Genomic DNA, 23422 nt, shown 5'->3' with positions numbered 1-23422 from the left:
ATACCTAAACAAAACAGATAACACTCTAAGTTTCTGTTTCCAGAGAGTCCCTGAAGCAATCCCAACAGTTCTGTGCTGCCTGGACTCAGGAACACTCATTCAATGCGCCACAATGGAAAAAAAGCCAGACGAAGGGGATCTGTCTTATCACGCTAAAAGGTAGCATAGAAAAACACTTCGTAGGAAGTAGCTCTGCGATCAGCCATTCATTGAAGAATAATAGCTATTGACACGCTTGATCATAGATGGGTTCTGGTCACTTACCTCTTAGCTGCTTCCTGAACAGCTTGTACTTCTAAAGGTTGTTACGTAGATTAGCTTGCAACCGATATTTCTGTTGAAACTGTTTTCCCAGTATTCCTGTATATCATATATTTAAGTTATGGAACTTTCTGCTGATCTGTCTGTTACGTGGTGCACTGATTTACTCCCAAGATGCTGATTTTTCCCAGGCACAGTGACACAGTGACATAGCAGCATGTACTCAAACACTGCACAAAACCCCTAACGTAGATGTATGTGGATTCTGTGGAATTCTCCTGCCCACATGCCTATGTTTTGTAACTGGGGAGACTGTGCTCTCTAGCTTTGTTTGTTTTGTTCCTGTGCAGCAAGTTTCCTTCTACCATTGGGGGAAAAAACCACAAAAGAGATCCCAACAACTCCAGAGTTTGTACATGCGCGCTCAGCATGGCTGAAACACACACACAAAAATCCAGTCTGGCAGGTCAGATGGATGGCCCATAGTGCTGCATTTTAGCAAAGTTACAGTCTACAAATCAAAAAATTGTACCCACTTAGAGCCTTAATTTCATGATCAGAGTTTAAAGGCAAGAAGCACACTGAATGGGAAGTCAGAAACGGTGATGGCCAAGGATAGTAAGAATCACATTTTTGTTGTAGAATTTTTTTTTTCCTGATGCGGCATTTGCCGATTTCTAACAGCACCATCACAGCATTGCTCAGACGAAGCTACATGGTTTGGCAGGAGCAACAGTGAGAGAGCTGCCACAGAAGGGTACCGTGCGTCAGCTACAGGCAGGGTGAAGCCAGTCCTTCAGCAGTGAGGTTTATGGACGGGGAGAATGAAGGCTGTCATTATACTCACTTTCAGTTCTTTAATCATGCTTTAAACCTCTGGCAGGCAGATTTTTTTTCTGAGACAAATTATAAAACAAAGCTCTTGCATAACGTGAAGTTGGCAGGCCTTTGAACAAGGAGAAACGGGACCTGCTGTGCCAGATAACCACAGGCAGATGCTCTGTGAGAAAAACAACAAAGTTATTTTAGCGGCTGCTGTCAAGCTCCGGCCCGGAGCCCCTTCATCTTGGCGGGACCGGTGTGGCCCATCAAAGGCTCCCAGCTCGGGGTCACAGCAAGTTCTCTGTCCGGGTCCAGCAGGCGGCCTAGCAAGGCGGGTTTTTTGAGCAGCTTTACAGCTCTGACAGCTTGTACCTTCGCACCATCCCCACCGACAGCTTTCGGAAAAACAATTTGGTTCCGGCAGGCTCTGCCATCTTTAAAAACCCGTCAGAATGAGGCCCGGCAGCAGCCCGGAGCCAAGGCAGCCGCGCCAAGGGCCGCCGGCCGTGCCGCCCCCTGCCGGCCGTGGGACGGAGCGCCCGCTGTTCGGGACTAACACCGCGGCCTGCCGCGCGCTGCTGGCGCCAGACGCCCCCGCCGCCCCCTGGCGGCCCTCGAGCCCACAGCGGCTCCGCCGCGGCCCGGCCCCGCCCCCAGGCTCGCAGCGCGCGCGGGCCCGGCAGCACGGAAGCTGCCACCGACACCCGGGTCCGCCGGCGAGCCCCGGAAGAGATGCGAGGTGCGCAGCAGTGACGCCACGGCAGCCATCCCCACACCCCGGGGGACCCCGGCTCCGGCGGTCAGGTGCAGCCGCCTGGAGCGCGGTGCGGGGCCTCAGGGCCTCCTCACGGCCCTTCGCCGCCCCCGTCCCCCGGCGCGGCCCGGCCGTAGCCTTCAGCACAAGCCAATCCGGCGAGTCACCGCCCCTGCTGAGCAGCAGAACAAACCCTCGTTCAGCTGCTAAAAACAAACCAACCCCAGTGCTCCGCACTCCGCCGGAGCCCTGCGCTTCTCCCCGAAGCCACCCCCCTTCCAGAGGAACTACAGAAATTTCCAGAGATGCAACTCCCCCCCCCAAAGGGAGCGAAGGGCATTTCAGGTTTGTAAAGCCACGTAAAGGTTAAATCTGGACTGACGGTAAATGTGAATTTGCTGTTTCCTCTGCTCAAGCTCTTGCGTGCCACAGCGGGGTGCTGGAGGAACCCTGAAACTCGGTTTTGCCTTCTACCTTACCACTGAACCAAGTCACAGCATGACTCTGAATTCACCACAGGCACAGCCCAATTTCTGCAATTACATTTATTCTAGATGTATCAAGACTTAAATCTTATTGAAAGCAGCTACATCCATTGATTGTACGTAATCTTCAAAAGCTGTTATTCTCTCTTCCAGCATATCTGTTCCAACTTTATCGTCTTCAACCACGCACTGGATCTGAAGCTTTTTGATACCATAGCCAACCGGTACTAGCTTGGCTGCAAAAAAACCCCAAAAAAGCATTTAGTATCAATCAATATTGGTGGAATCCCTTAAAAATGCAAACCGAAGACCGGACTGACCAAAGCAGTCTGCAGGAATGCATACACACTGTAGTTCGCTCCGTATTACAGGGTACCTTGTCAACAACACAGCATGCGTTACAAGATGGTCAAAAAGGGTTTGTTTTTGTGGGTCCCTCCCACCCCAAACCAGTGACGTGAGCCTAAGGGCGTTTGCTGGCTGCATCAGGAACCGTACAGGGAGATGCAGGATAGCAGAGACAAACTCTTAAAGCTTTTAAAGCTGTATTTGAATCTTAGCCTGGCCGCTGCACTAGTACACCATTTTGACTATTTTAACATACTGAAGTACTGTAGTGTCGTAATTCCCGCGCTGTTTTAGCCACCCACACTTTCACAGATCAGCAAACACTGACCACAAGTCTACCTATGCAGGTACTACCGTAAGAAACCACGCCATCTCCCCTCTCCCTGCTTTGAGATCTTCTCCTACTTACAAGATCCCCAGACCAGGCCGTCTGCTTGAATGCTTCGAACACACTCCTCTAGTTTGGCCATGTCTGTCTCATCATCCCAAGGTTTCACATCAAGCAAGATCGATGATTTGGCAACAACAGCTGGTTCTGGGGGAAGAATATCACCATTGAAAGACACGAAATTTTCAAAAGCTCATGAATATACTTGTAAGCTAGCTTTAAAAGAACAACTTTCCTAATTTCATCAACAAGAACCTCTCCTCACATAGCTGTGACAGGCCTCTTGTACCGGCATACACTTCAGAAGTATTTAAGCTATGCATATCCCGATGTTCAAGATGTAGATACACGTGTTCTTCAGAAACAGACTCATCAGAAAGCAGTGATTAAGAGGCTAACATTGTTTGTTACGTAGGAAGTCCTTCTCAGAGGATCTGAGCAGGAGCTTAATACCATGTAACAGTTCATGTTCCACAGAGGGAATACTGCAACTGCTACAGTTCCAAACAGTTCCAGACCAGTAGCTGTGGAGGGACTTGCGTATCGCAGCCGTTCCTCTAAACTTTTAAGAAAATCCTGGAGTTTTATACGGAAAGCTCAGTATCTGGTTAAGACAAACAAGAGTGTATTAAGCAGGGCAAAAACTGTGTTCAGGTTCCCACTCGCTATGGGAAAGGCTAAGCTCACAGGCAACTCAAGTGAAGCTAACTACTCCCACCTCATTCCAGTCAAGTTTATCTGTTACGGTTAGTTAAGTGTTTCTAGCCATCCTCTTCAAATGCAGGAAAATTAACCCAAACGTAAAAGATTGCTAAGTTCTTGGTAGACTTACTTTTGGACTTCTTTGATTCATACTGGGCCAGACGTTCTTCCCTCAGTTTCTTTGCTTCTTCACTTTCCTGAAAAGAAATCTGAAGTTATGGAAAAGCACCAAACCCCTGCATCTTTAAAGCATTACCAAATTGACTGGCATCTACTCAGACAAAACCAAATCATCACAACTGTCAGTCGAAAGATGGTGATTTTTTGTTTTATTCATCATGTAACCAGTCAAAGTTAAGTGGTAGACAGTTCACCGCATTGCAACACATTCCCTTCTGAGTTTTTACCTTCCGAGCTTTTCTGTTCTGCAAAGACACCTGAATTTGAGAATTCCGAGAGCAGGATCTGGTATCAAGGTCACAAACTGAAGTAATGTAAACTAGTTAAGGCAAAAATCTGCATACCTGGCTATTTCTAAAAAGCCCAAATATAATATAAAGAGGTCACAAGTACCTCCTCATCATCAGATCCAAAAAGATCAATGTCATCATCATCTTTGCTATCTGTGGCTGCACCTGTTGTGTCCTCAACATCAGCAGGACCATATTTCCCCAAAGCCTTCTTTACTCCTGGCAAGCTGAAAGAAAACAGTAGATATTAGGAACCTACTCAAATGTCCACACAAATACTGCCAATTTGTCAATGAACCTACAAGTGCATTCATAGTAAAAATGCTGTGCTAAAATAAATAAATATCTAATTCTACTACTTGAAAACAGAATCTCCCCGAACACAATCCTCAATACTCCTGACACGCCAGCTGAGACTACAGCAAATCCCATGTTCAAGATTGTCCATCTAAGCCAATGTGATCCTGCCCAGCACTGCTGCTCCACCTAAGTACACAGATGGAAAAGGCTTTCTTATTAGATACAAAGTAATAGTGACAGAAAACACACTACTGCAAGGTAACTAACTGATCCTGTGGCTTTAAAAGTTTCAGTGAACACTTTACTCTGAAAGCCAGCTCTCAACAGCATGTGAGGGACCAGAACCGCCTGAATTCATCTTCTCCTGTCGCTCGTACAGTTCTGTAGTCTTACAATAAGCTCGTAGTTTTCTGTCACTGTGAACAGAAGTTACAACTGTCATAAAACTAGCTTCAGTTTTCAGGAACTAGTAGTTGTTTCCACAGAGTCGACTTTGTGAAGCAACTTTACAACCTCGGTCCCCTTCAGCATTTTAAGAGCTTCAGAAATGGGCTGGTGAGTGAGCCACCAAACTTCACAAGAGTTCCCTCCAAACAGTACTGAGGCAGCGTAGCAATACTGACACTACCTATGCTGTACCTTTTTAGAGAGGCCTGCAGACTCCACAGATGTCAATACAGCACCTTTCATGAACACTAAAATCACTAAAAAAGAAAAAACATAACATTTGCTTTGATATTTCCCCTTCTTTATATGGGCTTCTGCATTGCAAATCATTGATTTTGCTTTATCTTCCAGGACTAAAAACCTGAACGAACTACTTCCCTTTTTATCATCTGCGTACTGCGCATTTACCTTTAAAGACTCCTGTAATACTTTCTAATCCGTGCTTGTGTTCCCTTTATGGGGTCGATTACCACTAAGTAATTTCCAGCTTTCAGCACAGTTATCTGCGTAAACGGCTGCCACAAAACTAAAATCTTTCTTACAAGCTTTAGCAGAAATCTCAGCGAATGAACAGAGACACAATCCAGTTGCCCAAAATTTAAGTGAGAAGTGCAATGTACTGATAGAAGAGGTCTGCTTTGCTTCTAGACCTGCTCCTGTTCCAACGGCAACACGAAAAGCCACGTGGCGCCCGTGAAAAACACTGGCTTGTTCAAACTCGAAGAAACAAATGCAACACTTCGTAGGCCAGTCTGCACATTCCAGCTTTGCAGTCTAACCATACCTTGCCTTCTGCTTTTCGTACGACTTGATATGATTGTACCACCGAAGAGCATGAAACAAGTCTGCCGGGGGCGGGGCAGCGATTGCTTCGAAGACGGCTATGTCAGCCTGGGAGGGGACGTACCTGCGGAGAGCGACCCGCGGTTAGCCCCCGTCCTCGCTGCGCCCAGGAAGCCGCAGCCGCCGAGCAGAGACGCCGGCCCGCAGCAGCAGCTGCCAGGCCCCGGGGCCCGCCCCGCGGAACGCGCCACACGGGCCCCCCTCGGGCCCCCCCGCCGGCTCGGCCGCTGCGCCTCCCTCAGAGGCCTCACGGCAGCCGCTGCCGGGGACCGGAACACCCCCGGGCCACCCCTCCCCCCGCGGCCTGGGCGGGCATGCCGGCCTCCCCCGAGCCCCTCTCACCCCTCGATATAGCTCCTATCAGCCAGGAACTCATTGAGGACCCGGAGGCCGGCGGCGGACTTCAGGTCCCCGAAGCCCATTTCGCCAGCGCCGCAAGACACACTCGCCCGGCCGCCGCGCAAAGAGGTCAGGCGGCCCCTTCGCCGCCCTTATATAGCGGGAGTATCCCTCCGCGCGCGGCACGCACACCTATCCCTCCGCAAGAACGAATCGAGAAGTAGTTCCTCCCGCGTTGGCTGCGCTCGCGCAGGGCGTGCGGCGGGCGGGAGGGCAGAGGTGCGGGGAGGGAGCGGGGTAACGCGCGTGAAGCTAACGGTAAGGCGCGGGAGACTTTTCGGCGTTGCGAGGGTGTTGTACCACCCCCCGCCCGCCTCGCCCGCAGGCACCACCGGAAGCGCCGGGGTTGGACGAAGAAAGAGGCGGAAATTGCCGAGGGTGGCGAGTCTGACGGTGGCCGAGAAGGCGCTGGGGGCACGGCGGAAATTGCCGAGTTCCCTCGTCCGCCGGTACCTGCCGGAAATCCCCGAAGCGGTCGGTTCCGAAGATTGCCGAACGCGGGCGTCGAGCAAGCGACACGCGTCGCCGCGGCAGGCCGCTCCGGAGATTGCCGAAGGAGGCTCCGGGGAGCGGCGGAAAGGGCCGAGGCCGCCGCCATAGAGGCCGAGGCGGAGGGCATCCCGTATAGCGCAGGGAAGGCCGAGGCGCCTCTGCGTTCCGTCCTGCGCCAGGTAACGGGGGACGCCGCGGCGGGGAAGGCGGGCGGAGGCGCCGCCTTTACGGTGGCCCTCCCTGCTGCCGTCGGCGCTGCCGGTGCCTTTGGGGGGCTCGGCGGCTGGCCGGGGGCTGCCTCCAAGGTGACCCCCGCACCGGGCGACGCTGCCGGCGGCCGTGCCCTGGGCCCCGGCGCGGCGGCGGAGCGGCGCCCGGCCAGGCCCTGGCGGGACGCGCCTCTGCGCTTGCGGGTGACCACGGAGCGGCGGTGGGGGAGCTGCCGCCCGCCCGCGGTGGCCGCTGCTCCTTCGTCCGCGGCGCCGGAGCGCGCGGTCGGTGACAGGCGTGCGGTACCCGCGGACAGGCGCGGGAGGACCAGCCGCGTCGTGCGGCTGAAGTCAGTGCTTCGTGCTCGGCTGGAGCTCCGCGCGGGCTGCTCTGCCGCTGGCGCGGGTCGCTGCCCGCTCAGAGCCTGCGTGTGACCCGGTACAAACCTCCGCGCTGTTTTCTCTCCTACCCCAGCGCCATGCTGCGACTGCCCGCCGTCCGCAGGGCCGTAGCTGGGGCCGCCCGGTCCTCCAGAGCGCCCGGTAAGTCTGACCGGTGTATGCGTGTGGCCATAAAACGCGTGTACCTGTCATTGCCCTGCCGAAGGGCGTCTGCGCGTGCCTCCTTTGCGGCCTGGAGCCCCGCGTTGTGCGGTCTGTAGAGCTGGAATTGGACCAGCACGGTGTAACTGCAGGATAAGAGGCGTGGAGCTCTGACGGTTTGCACCTGACAGTAACGGAAAGCTTTTGGTTTTTTTTTTCCGTGTCTCTCAGGGCGTGCAACTGCGACAGCGGCCAGCAACCAAATAGAGGTGTTTGTGGATGGCCACCCTGTGTTGGTAAACCCGGGAACCACAGTACTTCAGGTGTGGGGAGTGGCATGCTGGATTCTTCTTGGACTCCCCACCTCACTTCTTGGCAGCATGTTGTTTTCTGTGTAGCAAAAAACAGACCCCTTTGCGTTGTTTCTTGCAATTCTTCGGGGGTGTTTTCACAGACTGTGATACAATCTCATGTGGCAGAAATCATTTGGGGAGTTCAGTGTTTGAAAAAGAAGCATCTGCCATGGTAGCCTGAAAGAAGATGCAGGCAACTTGAATCCCAACTGCAAAAACTTATGCAATGCGATAACAGACTTTGATAAATTCTGGTTGAAATTCTAGCTCTGGACTCCACGTGACCTGGTGGTCTTTCAGAACCTGTTAATTTTGTATCTTGTTAAAGTGGTGTCTCAGGTAAATGAGGGATTGTCTCCTTTTGGTTATTAGTTCTTACGATTCAGGATGCTGATCCTTTGCTACTTTTATTATTCTTGGTGTAGGAAGAAATGGAACCTGGATCTTCCAGCCTGTACTCGGCATCGTTGCTTTTCTGGCTGAAATTTCAACTAGATCTTTTCCAGTCTAACTTCTTTTTAAGAAGCCATTAAATGGGGACATGGTGTAGTGAGTTGGAACATTAAAGTACATAGTGCTTATTTCAAAATATATCCCTTGTATTTTGGTTACAAGTTACTAATTTATTTAGGCATTAGAATACTCCTAGCAGGAGTCTAATGTAATATTTTCTTAAACGCTATTTTAAATTAGCTTTTTAATTTTGCTTACTTGTGATAACTTTTTAGAAATTGACAGAAAAAATGAGATCTTGTTCGTTGTTTTTTTTTTCTTGAATTGAGTGGTGTTTCTTTTGGCAGGCGTAGCTAGCGCTATAGCGTAGATTCCATCAGCCATGGGCATTTTACGCAGGAAAGGCCATCTTCATCTGTTCTCTGGAAATATGTCATCTCTGTCCTCCTGTCTCTTCTTCAGACATGTCGTGGAAGAATGTTTCTGAGTTTGAGGTTCTACTGAAGTTGAGGATTGACTGTGCTTTAGTACCTTTGTAGAGAGAGTCCAAGTTGTTGAATTATCAGAAGTCATTAGGCCCATTGTTATTTCCTTTACATTTTTCAAATTTTCCTCTTATATGCGCTTTTCTTTAAATGGTGCATGCTTTCTCTAAAAAGTTGCTTTCATTGCTAGTGTCCTATCTGTTAGAGAGAATTCTCTCTGTTCTTGGAGGAAAGAATGAAAGGGAGGTCAGTTCTCATTTCCTCAATCAGTTACAAATTTTGGAAGAAATATATTTGTAACTGATAACCTGACATGTTTCTGCCTGATCGCTGTTTTTTATTTATGGTCAATTCTTAAGATACAAGGTCAAATGCACGATATTCCTGAGTACTAACACTGTTACTTTTTGAAAAAATGAATCATGTTTTATGAGTGGAACTGAAAAGTCTACCTAAATTTAATTTTCCTCTGTTTCTTATTCTTTATAGGCCTGTGAAAAGGTTGGAATTCAGATTCCTCGTTTTTGTTACCATGATCGTCTTTCTGTTGCTGGAAACTGTAGGATGTGTCTTGTGGAAATAGAGAAAGCTCCCAAGGTATTGGTCATGTTTCATAGGAATTAGAATTTTCTGCTGTGCTTAGGGCCTAGTTTAAATCTTGTAAATAATTGTTTGTACTATCATTAGCATGCAAATTGTTGTCATTCAGCTGCTCGAAGCAGGTTTTTACTTTTTTCCCACTGGACTGCAGTGATTGCCTGTGGATTGAAGTCAGTTCTCATGCTTTTAAGGATTATCTTGCTTCTGGACGTGAGAACTTGATAGCTGTGCATTTTCAGTCAGATATATTTTTATTTTCTATAATTGAGGTGTCAGCCGCACATTTGCAGCTTATATTACCCAAATAGTAAACTTCAGATACTGTGTGAACTCAGCTGTAGGATTAGTGTCTGCAGGTTTGTTCTAGCTAAGCAGAGATTGCGGTTACTTATTAGTTTCTATTTTAATGCATTATGTACCATTGTTGTCTGTTGTAAAACAGTAATTGACTTCAGGATTGAAGGCTGTCTTCAGCAGTATTAAGAAATTTATGCATATTTAAGCATTCTTTTGGAGTTCAGTCTTGGATTGCATGCTTATGTTCACATATAAAACTTCAGCTCATCTCAACTTGAATTCCATAGTTTGAGCTTCGTGCTCTGGAAATGTTGGGTCATCACTAAAGATAGAAGTCACGATGGTCTGTCTCGTGATGTAATTGAAAAGTAGAATGAATTTGTTTTCTGAGCAGGAGTTTTTGTTAATCTTGCAGTAACCTTGTGAAAGATTTTATTCCAAGACTCTTTGTATAGGCTTTGTCCAAATAAATGATGCATACTCTGAACTTCAGTTCTAGAGGTTTTCCAGATCTCTGCTGAATCTCTTTGATACGTCTTATATCTGTCACAACTTTCTTCTTGCTATTAACTACTTGAATTGGAACCCGAAAGTATAAAATTTTCAACGTTAAAAATAAATCACAACTAATTAACCTTTTAATATACCATATTATTAATAAATACGGCTTCTAGCAACTTTATTGGTTAGATTTTCTTTTTTTTTTTCTTTTCAGATACCTTTTTGTTTCTACAACGTGTTAATTTAATAACAGATGCCTATGTAAGAATTTGGGGGGAGGGAGAGGCTGGGGTTTGTGCCCACGTTGAGAAGAAATATGTTGTGTTCATGCTTGCTTTATATGATGATTGCAGCCAGTTGCTGCTTGTGCCATGCCAGTTATGAAGGGGTGGAACATACTGACAAACTCTGAGAAGTCCAGGAAAGCAAGGTACCTTTCTTTTAGCCTTCTATAGCTGATTAGTTGTACTATCTGCTAAATGATATAAAATTGACATTAATTGTTGAACCCAACAGAGAGGGTGTAATGGAGTTCCTGCTGGCAAATCACCCATTGGACTGTCCTATCTGTGATCAGGGTGGAGAATGTGATCTACAGGTACAACATCCAATTAAATTGTGTAGACTTACGTATTAATACTCTTGTCTCAAGTGAAGCTGTGCTTTCCAACAGTCTGGATATTTGTGCTTTCTGTTGTCTGTTCTAGGATCAATCCATGATGTTTGGCAGTGATAGGAGTAGATTTAGAGAGGGAAAACGTGCTGTGGAGGACAAGAACATTGGCCCATTAGTCAAAACGATCATGACTCGGTGTATACAGTGCACTCGATGTATCAGGTAATATCCTTTATTTTTCATTGGAGGGAGCACTGAGCAGGTGTATATATATGAGTTTGTTACTTGTGAAAGAAATACCATGAGAGGCAGTAAGTTTTTCTTACTTATTTTCTGACTGTACTTAAGAATTTTATTTCTGGTAGGGACTGATAGCCGGTTTCCCAGAGCTACCAGACTGCTGTCGTACAGGAAATAGATGGCCAAAACATGAAAATGAAATCAGAATTCTACAGGGCAGAACTGGTCCCTTGGTGTTAGTGCCAGAATGGATTTTAAAACATTAAGTGACTTAGCCATAGTTGCAAGATTTATTCTTGACAGCCTCTGGTAGCTGTATTTATGCTGTTCTGTAGTCCTGAGATTCAGTACCAGCTGACCTGAGCCAGATGGAAAACAATACAATGTACCCACCTAGTTCTGGAAACAACTTGTTAGTTAGGACTAATCTTGGACTCGGACTGTGAAATTCAAGGAGCAGTGAACTGCTCTGTTATTTCATTTAACCACACGTAGTTTTTGTAGCCCCGTCTGGATGCAGTTCTGCAGATGTGCAGTCCTGTGTGTGCTGGCACTGACTAATGTAAATAATTGTTTTCTTCTTTCAGGTGCATGAACTAAGGCTATCTTAAGAAAATGAGTTAAGGGTTGAAAAATGTGCTATGTTGCTGTTGCATGTTCCAGATTTATTTTTCATTCTTTTTGCATCTACTAGGTTTGCTAGTGAGGTTGCAGGGGTAGATGACTTGGGAACAACTGGAAGAGGAAACGATATGCAAGTTGGTACTTATGTTGAAAAAATGTTCATGTCCGAGTTATCAGGAAATATTATTGACATCTGCCCAGTTGGCGCTCTTACCTCCAAGCCATATGCCTTTACTGCACGCCCGTGGGAGACAAGGTATGTATCTTCACTCATACCGAAGGTGCAACTTTCTCTGTTTCTGTCATACACTTTATCTTAGAGTACATCCATCTATGATACCAAGGGTTTTCTCTGATTTTTATTCTCTGTGTTTTTGTTGTAGACTCTTTTGTAGCCTGAATCTAACACAAATTCTGATACTCATTCAAGAAAAGGAAGAATGTTACAGTCTGTAGACTAGTCTTCCCTTATATTTACTCTAAAATGTTTCAGACTTGCAGGTTGCGCTGATTGCTCAGTTAAAAAAATGTGTATAAAGGAACATTCAGATTCATTAACTCAGTAATTGCTGAGGATATTTGTAAAACATCTTGTGAAACTAAGCTCTTATATCTAAAGCTAAACCTACAGCACTTTTTTAGTCGTTATTTTGTTTGTTAGGCAGTCTGTTCTGCTTGTATACAGAAATCTGCAAATGGTTTATTTGTTCTTCTAAACAGGAAAGTAGAGTCAATTGATGTTCTTGATGCCGTTGGAAGCAACATCGTAGTGAGCACAAGGACTGGAGAAGTGATGAGAATTTTGCCAAGGCTGCATGAAGATATCAACGAGGAATGGATATCTGACAAAACAAGGTGTGGGGGAGGTTTTTGTACCCGCGTGCGTGTTTATGCACACATTAAAGGCACGCTTTGCAGAACCAGAAACGTAGACAGTAGCACTGACTTCTGGATTCCACTGTTACTATTGTAAAGCTATAGTGAAGAATAATTGGTAAACCGTGTTTTTAATACTATAATTGAAGTTACTGAGTTTTCTAATGTTTTTGGTTTTGTAGCTTTTTTTTTTACAGTAACTTTTTTATTTGTATCAGATTTTTTTGCTTGTTTTTGAGAAGGAAAAGTTAAACTTTCACGGGAAACATTTCTTGTGCTTCTTTTTTCTAGTCATTGCAAGCTGTTAGAAAACTCGATCTTAGAAAATAATTAGTATACACAATTCTCTTTTGTCTTTGCTCTTTAATAATGTTAGTGGTGTTCACTTAGGTTTGCTTATGATGGTCTGAAGCGTCAGAGACTTACTCAGCCAATGATCAAAAATGAGAAAGGACTATTTGTTTATGCCTCATGGGAGGATGTATTAACTCATGTTGCTGGTGTGGTAAGAACAATTTTCAATATATGTAGCAGAAGATTAATTTTTAAAGCTGGGCATAATACAGTGATTAATATGAAAACAGTCATATAGAAAAGGGCTTTTTTCCTTAAGGTTAGGGGGGAGCATTTGACTTCTGATCCACTGTATTTCCATTTAAATTTCTTCTTTTGAGTATTATTTCCTGTTTCATGGATTAGACCATCTGAAGAACTTTGTCTTGTCATGAATTCATTTGGGGCATTGGGAGAGAAATTAACTTTTATTTAAATAGGAAACTAAACTGTTCCTGCAGAAATCTAGGAGGAAGCAGCTTTCCTGAATTACTCTGAACTATCTGAAGACTCCTTTAAATTTATTTTTAAACTGTGCTATCACCACTTTTGCCATCAGAGCCATTAATTCTGTATTACTTATATCTGAATTGTGCTTGCCTCAGTGCTTTCTCTGTGTGGTGACTGATGCTGCTGCTCAAATGAAGTGCTGCATGAGTGCTCTGGATTTTGATTAAAAATTTTATGTGGGATGAGGTAGAATTGAACACCTGTACTTGAACTTTCCTCAAGGATGTTTTTGCCAGTGGTACAGTAGCAGGATTTGTTACGAAAGCTATTGCTTCTCAGATAATACCTTTGAGCTGAGTTTACTCCCTGAGCTTGTGTTATGGAAGTTTATATTCCATCTGTACTGTAGCGTCATTAAAATAAAAGCATTCACCAGCCTTCCTCTCCTCACCACAGCAAATGAAAATTAGCCACATCTGAGCAATAACTGGGGAGAGACTTACACAGAATACAGAGAGCTGTTCTTTGCTTATCATGACTTCTGAAGCAGCTGGAGTTGCTGCGTTGCAGAAGTCAAGACAGTGCTGATCAGCTTGTGCTACGCCAGGCCAGTGGATTGCGCTGTTGGCTTTCGCGCATCCTAATGTAACAAACATTTACCTGGGCCAAATGGGAATTTATTTCAATGGTTTCTTTTGCTTATGCTTATACATTCTCTCTCTCCAGCTACAGGCTGTCGAAGGTAAGGCAGTAGCAGCGATTGTAGGAGGACTAGTGGATGCAGAAGCACTAATAGCTCTGAAAGACTTACTGAATAGAGTAAACTGTGATACGCTCTGCACTGAAGAGGTCTTCCCTACTGCTGGAGCTGGGTAAGAGTTCAGGCGATACTGTAATTAGTATGTTAATAAACTTTCCAGTCTGCACATCATCTCATGGTAAGATTATGAAATGATCAGGGATAGCAACTTCTGATGCATTAGCAGGTTTTGTTTGAATTTACAATATTCATTTATAGACAATATTTATGGATTGTGAGTTGATACATAGTCTCTACTACAGCAAGGGGTGCACACTTTACTGTATGTTGAGGCTGCTGCAGTTTAATAGTAGGCTACTGAAAGCCACTTACACTCTGTTGTAAATTGGATAATTTAGTCTATTTTTATTTGTGTTGTGAAAACTTCAGTACAATTACAACCTTGTAAACTGTGTAATAGAAGATGAAGTTTGTGAAGGGTGACAATAGCTGTAAATGTAGGAAATATCCCCACTGTAATTCCTTTGTTTTGCTGTCTCTGATACTCATGAAAGAGAGGCTCTTACTTCTGTTTGCGTTAGTAGTTCAGACTGAGAAATTTCTTCTTTCCCTTTCTCCTCCTGAGATGAAAAATTATTTTATTACATCTTCATTCCTTCCCTTTACTGAATTCTCATCCTCTTTTTTTCTTAAATCTTTTTGTTATAGCACAGATCTACGCTCTAACTACCTGCTTAATACCAAGATTGCCGGAGTGGAGGAGGCAGATGTCCTGCTTCTGGTTGGCACCAATCCGCGCTTTGAGGCACCGCTTTTTAATGCTAGAATTCGAAAGAGGTTTGTATTCCTTGGTGGTGAATAAGCATGCAGATCCATCTGGATTTGATACAATGCTCAGGTAGAGCCACAGGCAGTAAATTGAGAGCATTCATCCAGATGGACTCACTGGATTTAGTTCACCTCTTAGTAAAGAGAATGGTGATACAGGTGTAGAAAAAGGAGGTCTATTCTCCCTGTAGTGTAAGCTATGTTTTGTTCATTCTTACTTTGACAATTTACCTAAGTTCATATAATTAGAAATTTATTTCTTCGTTACGTTACACAGACACCGCACGTTTTCTTATAAAAGTTTGTTAAAGCATGTTCCTTAAAGAATTATTTTCAGCATCAGTTTGCAGCTTTTTGTATTGTTGTTGTAACAAATTAGACTTGCTGACGTTAGAAGCAGTCATTCAAGTTTAACATTTTCTTTGGCAAGTAATGCAGCTTTCCCAAACTTCTGAACATAGCTAATTCAACTTCAACAACATATGTCAGCAGGAGACAACTGAAGTTTATAAAAGCCTTGTCCTGCCTACTGCTGGGATCTTCCAAAGTACATCATTTTAATCAATAGTGGCCTTAAAATTTTGAGAGGAAAAAATGCAATTAAATTTATGAACTATTCATCTACTTTTATAAGTCTGTGCTATGAGAAGCTACAAAAAAGGAAAAATTTCTAACTAGCTAAATTTTTCTCTGTTTATGTAAGAAATAAGTGGATTTCTAAAACCATGAGCACTGCCAAATTCATAAGACTCACAGAATCGTAGACACATTTAGTTTGGAAAAGACCTTTAGGATGATCGAGTCTAACTGTTAACCTAACACTGCCAAGTCCACCACTTAACTACGTAACTAAGTGCCACATCTACACGTCATATAAATACCGCCAGGGATGGTGACTTAACCACTTCACTGGGCGGCGTGTTCAAATGCTTAATAACTGTTTTAGTGAAAAAATTTTTCCTAATATCCAATCTAAACCTCCCCTGATGCAACTCGAGGCCGTTTCCTCGCGTCCTATCGCTAGTTACTTGGGAGAAGAGACCAACACCCACCTCACTACAACTTCCTTTCAGGTAGGGCAATAAGGTCTCCCCTCATTGCTCCTCTTCTCCAGACTAAACAACCCCGATTCCCTCAGCTGCTCCTCATAAGACTTGTTCTCCAGACCCTTCACCAGCCTCATTGCTCTTCTTTGGACACACTTCAGCACCTCACTGTCCTTCTTGTAGTGAGGGGCCCAAAATTGAACACAGTACTCGAGGTGCAGCCTCATCAGTACCGAGTACGGGGAAACAATTGCTTCCCTACTCTTGCTGGCCACACTGTTCCTGATAGATGAAATTCTTTCCTCTTACAAATGACTTGTAACTTCAATTCTGAAGTAACTAAGAGTTAAGTCAAGCTAAATAAACTTAATAGTAGTTGTAGGTGTGGGTTTTTTTGTTTTATTTGTTTTTGCCTAACAGTTGAAAAGATGGTTTAAAGTTGTAGCACCTCATTTTGTGCAACCTTTTTTTCCATTGATCTGGCAAAAGTTTGAGGGGAGGAGAGAATTGAGTTATGAACTCTCATATAAGGTGTGTTGCTGCACTGGTCTCAGAACGTATGTAAAGAAATAGTCCTTCTAAAAAAACGTTAAACTTGTTTAACAGTCAGAATAATGCTAAACTGCATGTTACCAAAACAATGAATGCTGTTTAAATTACTTTGAAAGAATTTGCATCCTATTTCAAGTTCTTGCTAACATTATAACTGGTGGATTTGGGTAAGTACAACTCTGTATTTCTTTGATTTTTGTAAAATGTTTACTGTGTTTTCAGCTGGCTTCACAATGACTTGCAAGTGGCCCTTGTTGGCTCTCCTGTGAATTTGACCTACACATATGATCATCTAGGAGAGTCGCCACAGATACTCCAGGACATTGCTTCTGGAAAACATGCATTTTCCAAGGTATACACGACTTGAGAGCATGACTGTTAAAGTTCAGATGTATTGAACAATAAACTGGATCCCCCATAGAGAGAGATTTTAAGAGAAGTACCGTGTTGTGTATGGGGTTATTTGCTTTTAATCAAATGCAGAGATGAGGTAATGATCAGTGTGCACCAAGTATGTGTGAACTGTTAAATATATTCAGGCGTGTAAAACTTTGCAGTGCAGGAAACTCCTGAAATATTTCTTGATATAAAACAGGCTGTTTCAGCCACTGCCGTTTCCAGTTAAATGTCTGGTTATCAAGAATATAGTTGTCTATTGATAGGGTAGCGTACTGCTTACAGCATTCTGTTGGCTTTATTTCTAAATGAAACAATGACCATTTCAGAACTGCAGCTTTGCATGGAAGACTTCTGTAGAAATTACGTGATCTATGACATGATCTGCACTAAGAATTGTCTTCAGAGCCTTGGAATTAATTTCTTGATTCTTTACTTGCACAGGTCCTTGACCAGGCCAAAAAGCCAATGGTGGTGGTAGGTAGCGCAGCACTGCAGCGCAGCGATGGAGCGGCTATCCATGCTGCCGTTTCCACTATTGCACAAAATGCCAGGACTAAGAGCGGTGTTGGTTCTGATTGGAAAGTCATGAACATCCTCCACAGGTTTGCTTTAAAGATTTTTTGGGAGCCACTTTCATTCATGCTGGGCCTACACAACTTACCACAATGTATGTGTGCAGATTTCTTTGTGTACACGCAAGCGGCTTACCAGGTTAGAACCTATAGGGAATACAGAAAATAGAAGTACAGACTAGCAGGAACTTTTTAATAAAAACAGGTTCCTTCACCTGGCAAACTTTTCAGGCTCTGCATGAGATTTTATTATTCTGTTATATTTAAAGGTAGAATTTAAAGTTTAAATTTAGAGGTACAGAATACAAGAGAGCTTAGTAACATACCACAGTGCTCAGCAGAATGCGGAGCAGACCAGCGTCATTTGGTAAATGATTACTTTTTATCTAGAGGAAGAACACCAAACAAAATGGCAAGAGTACTTAAATAATATGGTTTCTTGTAATACTCCTTTTACCGTGCAGCTTCTTAACTGAATAGTTAATAGAAAAGATTCAAAGTGCTTCATTTTAGGGCTTTTGATCTTAGTTATTCAGTTTATTGGGATACTGTTCCTTTTCATAGGCAAGCTTCTCTTGGGACGGTCCTTCCCCACTCTCTTTCTAAAACTTCATCTGTCAAATTGACAGCCTCTGTAAAGGAAAAACTATTTCAGCAGATGTAGTGGTGCTCAGATTCAGAGACTCGACAAAGTCCTTCTGCCAAAAGCAGCTTCATTGATGTAAAACTATTATAGCAAGAGCAGGGCTTGGTCCTCTGAAGGGAACTTGAATGTAAAATCCTGCTGTTGAAATTGAAACATTTAATACCAAAACACTGATGAGTTGAAGAACACTCATGATACCTTTTTTTACATGTGATTTGGCAGTCTTTCATGTTACTACTTCCATGCTTTTGGTCCACCATCCTCTCTACCTTGCGTGTAAAAAAGCAACAACTTATTGGAACCTATATGTCTCTGTCAGACAAACATGAGTAACACTGAAAGATCTGTACTCTACAGACAGAATCTTTTCTCTTTTAAGTATCATTGTAAGTCTGGCACCTGATTATGCAAAACTGTTTCTCTGGAAAAGAGAGTGCCAGAAAACAAGAGTTACTGTTTCATTCTTGTAGAAGTATTTTTACGTGTGAATAAATGAATAGTGATGAAATAGTGGTCTTAAGTCTTACATGCTTCAGAGTAGCTGATGGTCCAGTAGCTGGTCTTTCATCTTTCATGTGAGTGCCCTAAATTAAAGGCCTCTTGAGTTCAATTCATAGCTGAAATGTGAACCTTGATGTTCTGGATGACAAGCGAGCTGCCTGCCACTAAGCCCTGACCTGGCATGTCTTACTTTATTTTGCTATCCCATCTTCAATAGGTGACATACCCCATGAGAACTTCAAATGGCATCAGTTTGTCAAAATGCAAAACCAACCTGATACTGTAAAAATACTCTTGTCAAGATTTTCAGGTGCCTTTATACTTCATTTTTGTCCTGTTACTGTTAGAGATGTCTTATGTCCCTCCTAAATATTTAGTCAAAAAAAAAAAGAAGCTAGATCTGTTCTGATGGGAGAGGGAGAATTCTGAAATATCTTAAAAGTCATAATGTGTTTGTTCCTACAGGGTTGCAAGCCAGGTAGCTGCTTTGGATCTGGGTTTCAAACCAGGAGTGGAGGCAATTAGGAAAAATCCTCCCAAAGTATTATATCTCTTGGGAGCAGATTCGGGTTGTATAACACGTCAGGATTTGCCAAAGGACTGTTTTGTCGTCTATCAAGGTAATTAGTAGATGTAACTTAAGAAATGTTGCTATCTAATAGCTGGAGAGGAAGCCTAAACAGTGGCATAGTCTTACAAACATTATCCGACCCTGTGATAAATTCCAGCCTTTATTTTCTGCCAAGAGATGGAACTTCCAACACATAACCGATATACTGGTTACCTATTTCTTAGATAAAAATGAGAAACTGTTGATGAGTAATAATGTAATATAAACCAGTCTGGTCTTCTGGAGCATAGCTTTAAACCTGGCAGACAAAACAGTGTTGGTTTCCAGCTGTTCAGTCATACCAAAACATGGTCTTGTCTTCATTTGCTAAGCATCCTTGTTCCAGGAGCCCCCCAGAGCTGAGTGGCTATAGAGACTGAACTACCATGTACTACTGCTTGTAGTCTGTTTATTCTCCCCACAGTATTAGGCAAGTAAGACCTCAGACCAGTCAGCTTAACAGACTTTATATTACTGGTTAAGCGAACCTTAGACACTCCCTTTTTTTCTGGGAACACAGAAATTCTGTATCGTGTTAGTAAAGCATTTTTCTTTATTTTGACTTACTTATGTCTTATATGGTTGTATACTGTTCCTCTTTCCATGTACTCAGGACATCACGGGGATGTGGGAGCTCCCATGGCTGATGTTATTCTCCCAGGAGCAGCATATACAGAGAAGGCGGCCACATACGTCAATACTGAGGGTAGGGCTCAGCAGACAAGAGTAGCAGTAACACCTCCTGGGATGGCAAGGGAAGACTGGAGGATTATTAGAGCTGTCTCTGAGGTACTGCTGCTGTTACAAATTGCTGCTAATAGAAGTATACTGAGAAGTTAAGTTCTTTTTGTATTGAAAAGTGTTTCCAAAAAAGAGGTACATTTTCAGGGAAATACATGATTGTAGTCTTAACAAATAATGTTTTCTATTGAATCCTTTGTTAATTCTGTGTTTTGAATCATGTTGTTTCCCTTTTGAGGATAGCACTAATAGCGTAGCTGCTGTATGCTGTTGGAATGCTAATGGGTGAAGCTTTATCTGCAAATTCTGCTGATCTTTATTAGTGCTTTAGAGGATACTGTTGGGAGGATGCAGTTTCTTGCTTTTTAGAAGAGAACAGCATGACTCTGAAGACAGGATCTGGTATTAGGTTAAATATGTGCTTACTAGTCAGTGGGAACAAGATACATTGATAATTGCATCAACTTTTATCACATTTGGTGGTAAGCTAAGGAAAGTGACATCTGTACGGAAGGAGAAAAGTACTTCTTGTCTTTTTTCTTTTGTATAGCAAACAGGACAGTCTAGTTTTTTAACATGGGGAAGTCTTGACTCTAAGCATCGGAAGTCCAACAGAATACTGTGACTTTGCTTCAGTTTGTACATTATAACTGCCTATGTTTTTAGGAGTGTAGATTTTTCCTGATTTTACATTAGGTGTGTCAATGGATTGGTAAACCCCTAGACTTGATGGCATTTATTTCTGTGAATCTCTTAGTTGGCTGGTATGACCTTGCCTTACGAGAACCTTGATCAAATACGGAAGCGTTTAGAAGAAGTATCTCCTAATCTGGTTCGATACGATGATGTGGAAGAGGCTAACTACTTCAACCAGGCAATTGAATTGTCTAAGGTAACCAAAATGGAAGCATCTGGGCATGATTTAGTGCTGTTACATAGCTTGATGATTTTTAAAGAAATGGACCTTCTTCTTATGTAGTACTATAAGCATTCTTTGACCTGCACTGAATGCAGAATTCACTAAACAAATGCTTTGGTAATGAGTTCCTGTCATAAAGCTTTCTTTTTTTTCCTTTCCTGCCACAGTTAGTGAAGCAGCAGCTTCTTGCTGATCCTCTTGTTCCACCTCAGCTCACAATAAAAGACTTTTATATGACAGGTATGTATAGTATGGCCTTTCCATAGTGAAATCAGCAATGCATTTTACTTAGCTATACAGTAAGATTCTTATGAGGTGTTTAAAGCTTTCCACTAAGATACACAGGATTTGAGTCTTTTGAAGAAACAAAATGTTCCAGTAAAATGATTTGAAATTTGTATAAAGCACAGACTATTGGACTATATTATCAGCTAAGCAGTTTTCTTTATCCTCTTTGTATGCAGTCCTGTACTAAATCTCTTTTATTTTGTGTCTGTGTGTAATTTTGAAAATTAACAGTTATAACACACTGACATGTGTTTTGGAATTTTTTTTTTCAGATTCAATCAGTAGAGCATCCCAGACAATGGCCAAGTGCGTGAAAGCTGTTGTTGAAGGTGCTCACGCAGTAGAAGAGCCAGCCAGCTGCTAGAGACTAATCAGACTGCTACCACCTCCATCCAAGTATTTGTTGCAGTTAACTGCTGTGACTGATATTTTTTCAAATCTATTTGCTAGGTCGTTGTATTTTTCTTTTTTTCATTCATATTTTTATCAGTTCAGATAGTCCCATAATATTATAGGACTCTTGTTCTGAGAGAACATGCAGCACTCAATTTACTGTACCCAGAAGCAGTGTAAGTGATGATTGTATACAAATAAATTATAATACCAAACAATTCATTACCTATGTAGTTCATATAGCTCACACCTCTTGCATGAAAAGAACTCAGTAAGTCTTGATTTGCTAGGAACAAGTCAACATGGAAACAATACTAGACTGTAACCTTCTTCCAGAGTATCCAGGTATTTTACTTTTAAGCACTTGTGAGAGTGTGAACATGCTATTTTTGTAATGCGCTTTCAGAGCAAGTTGTCCCTGTTTTGAGTCAAACATACCTGGTTTATGTCAGTGTTAAGACCTACCACGGTTCTAGATATTTGTATGTTTCTCCGTTTTGTTGAGAAGCTACTCATGGAGGACATAAAAATAATTTTGATGTCGTGAAAAAGAAAAGCAACAGCTTCCTCACATTGAACTGCTTTAAAAATTAAGCAGCTACACCAGTTCAAATACAGAAAAGATCTCCAAATAGTTTCTCTGTGTGCTGATCTTTTTATAGCACAGTGGGGGAAGACGCTTTTGGTTGTTTGTTGTGGGTTGTTTTTTTTTTTTTAAGCTTTAGAATTACTTGAGAACAGTGACTCTCTATTATGTTGGTTAATGTAAGTTTGGAAGAAGGATAGCTTCCTCTTCAACAGATTATTAGGGTAATAAGGTTTAGAGTAATCCTTCCAGGAATGCAAATAAAAACAGTACCATAAAGCCATCACTTCCAACTTTATTAGAAGTGTTCATTTTGTATGAGAAAAAGCTACATTTTTCAGTGTAGAATAATACTGACTGCATGACAGAGCTGCTGTAGAAGCCTTAGATTTGTAAAATTCCTTTTTTCTTCCATGCTTGAAATTTTTCAGTAACAAGCAAGTAATCTTTAAAAACTGTTTTCCTTCTGCCCAGGAAGAAAACTCTTCCTGATTATCCTGGTATCGCCCAGTGTCCTTACACTAGCTGGCTTAATGTTGGACACTGAGTCAGCCTGTCATCTTCCAGTTACCAACAGGGTCAGTTCTCTTTGTGGTACGTAATAAAGACAACTATTCACTTTATTCAAAGATGCTACTATGCGTGTTAATGAGACATCTAGAAATACTGTAGTCTGTTTTTAATGTGGCAGTTCACAGGACCCCTTAGTGTGTATGTCCACATGTGTGACCAACTACAGCATAAAACCTTCATGTTGTCCTTGTGGAATGTTACTTCTTCAGGAGGAAGAGGGTTTTATGGCAGGGACATAGCAAAAGAAGAATGTGTGTGAGAACATATGCCAAATGCAAGGCAGTTAGCTCTTCTCACAGATGGTAGGTTTAAGAGGAAAGGGTGTAGCTGAATCCTATTTTCTGTAAAACATTTGGTTCTCAGGTTCCTAGGATGAAAACCTTATTTTTTCTTTCCTGAAAATCCACGTTGTACAAACACAGAGGAGTAATTTCAGCTGTGCAACAAGTCAGTTATCACTTCTTACAGAGGTTCAAAAGCTTCAGAGAATTTTTTTGTTTGCCTTAAATGTTATAGCATTATTTGGGAGCTCTAGCACACATTACTTTTTGGTTTTATGAAAGCTCTGCATCCTTTAGTTGGTGTGTATAGAAAATCCTTATTTCTGTTCAAAAAGCGTCCAGCCCTTACCTTGAAAGACAAAAAGGATAAGAAGTACGTGTGGTGCTGTCTGTTCTGCTTCTACCCACCTTCCCACCTAACTAGTGACCGAGTGTA

At 42.9% G+C, this 23422-nt stretch overlaps 2 protein-coding genes and 2 non-coding genes across 4 annotated transcripts; 1 reads left to right on the top strand and 3 right to left on the bottom strand.

Annotated features, from left to right (window-relative positions):
* Positions 1-2367: 2367 nt before the first annotated feature.
* Positions 2368-6299, bottom strand: EEF1B2 (eukaryotic translation elongation factor 1 beta 2). The gene is made up of 6 exons (XM_075430771.1): positions 6163-6299; positions 5762-5884; positions 4334-4457; positions 3891-3957; positions 3080-3205; positions 2368-2558 (listed from the first exon to the last, which is right to left on the bottom strand). Exons 1-6 carry the CDS (start codon positions 6240-6242, stop codon positions 2404-2406), a joined length of 675 nt encoding a protein of 224 aa, XP_075286886.1. The 5' UTR covers positions 6243-6299; the 3' UTR covers positions 2368-2403.
* Positions 3457-3590, bottom strand: LOC142362473 (small nucleolar RNA SNORA41). The gene has a single exon (XR_012765105.1). It is a non-coding gene; the product is annotated as a small nucleolar RNA SNORA41 (small nucleolar RNA).
* Positions 4029-4108, bottom strand: LOC142362472 (small nucleolar RNA SNORD51). Its single transcript, XR_012765104.1, has one exon. It is a non-coding gene; the product is annotated as a small nucleolar RNA SNORD51 (small nucleolar RNA).
* Positions 6300-6598: 299 nt separating the features above from the next.
* Positions 6599-21768, top strand: NDUFS1 (NADH:ubiquinone oxidoreductase core subunit S1). The gene is made up of 19 exons (XM_075430765.1): positions 6599-6890; positions 7396-7463; positions 7695-7786; positions 9244-9351; positions 10506-10582; positions 10669-10750; positions 10860-10990; positions 11703-11888; positions 12353-12487; positions 12899-13013; positions 14018-14163; positions 14760-14888; positions 16700-16829; positions 17318-17478; positions 19061-19215; positions 19819-19994; positions 20704-20838; positions 21033-21105; positions 21426-21768. Exons 2-19 carry the CDS (start codon positions 7400-7402, stop codon positions 21515-21517), a joined length of 2187 nt encoding a protein of 728 aa, XP_075286880.1. The 5' UTR covers positions 6599-6890; positions 7396-7399; the 3' UTR covers positions 21518-21768.
* The last annotated feature ends 1654 nt before the right edge of the window (positions 21769-23422 follow it).

The sequence above is a fragment of the Opisthocomus hoazin genome, chromosome 9 (assembly GCF_030867145.1).
Source record: "Opisthocomus hoazin isolate bOpiHoa1 chromosome 9, bOpiHoa1.hap1, whole genome shotgun sequence".
Taxonomy (NCBI): domain Eukaryota; kingdom Metazoa; phylum Chordata; class Aves; order Opisthocomiformes; family Opisthocomidae; genus Opisthocomus; species Opisthocomus hoazin.
This window is presented reverse-complemented; position numbering and strand designations above follow the sequence as displayed.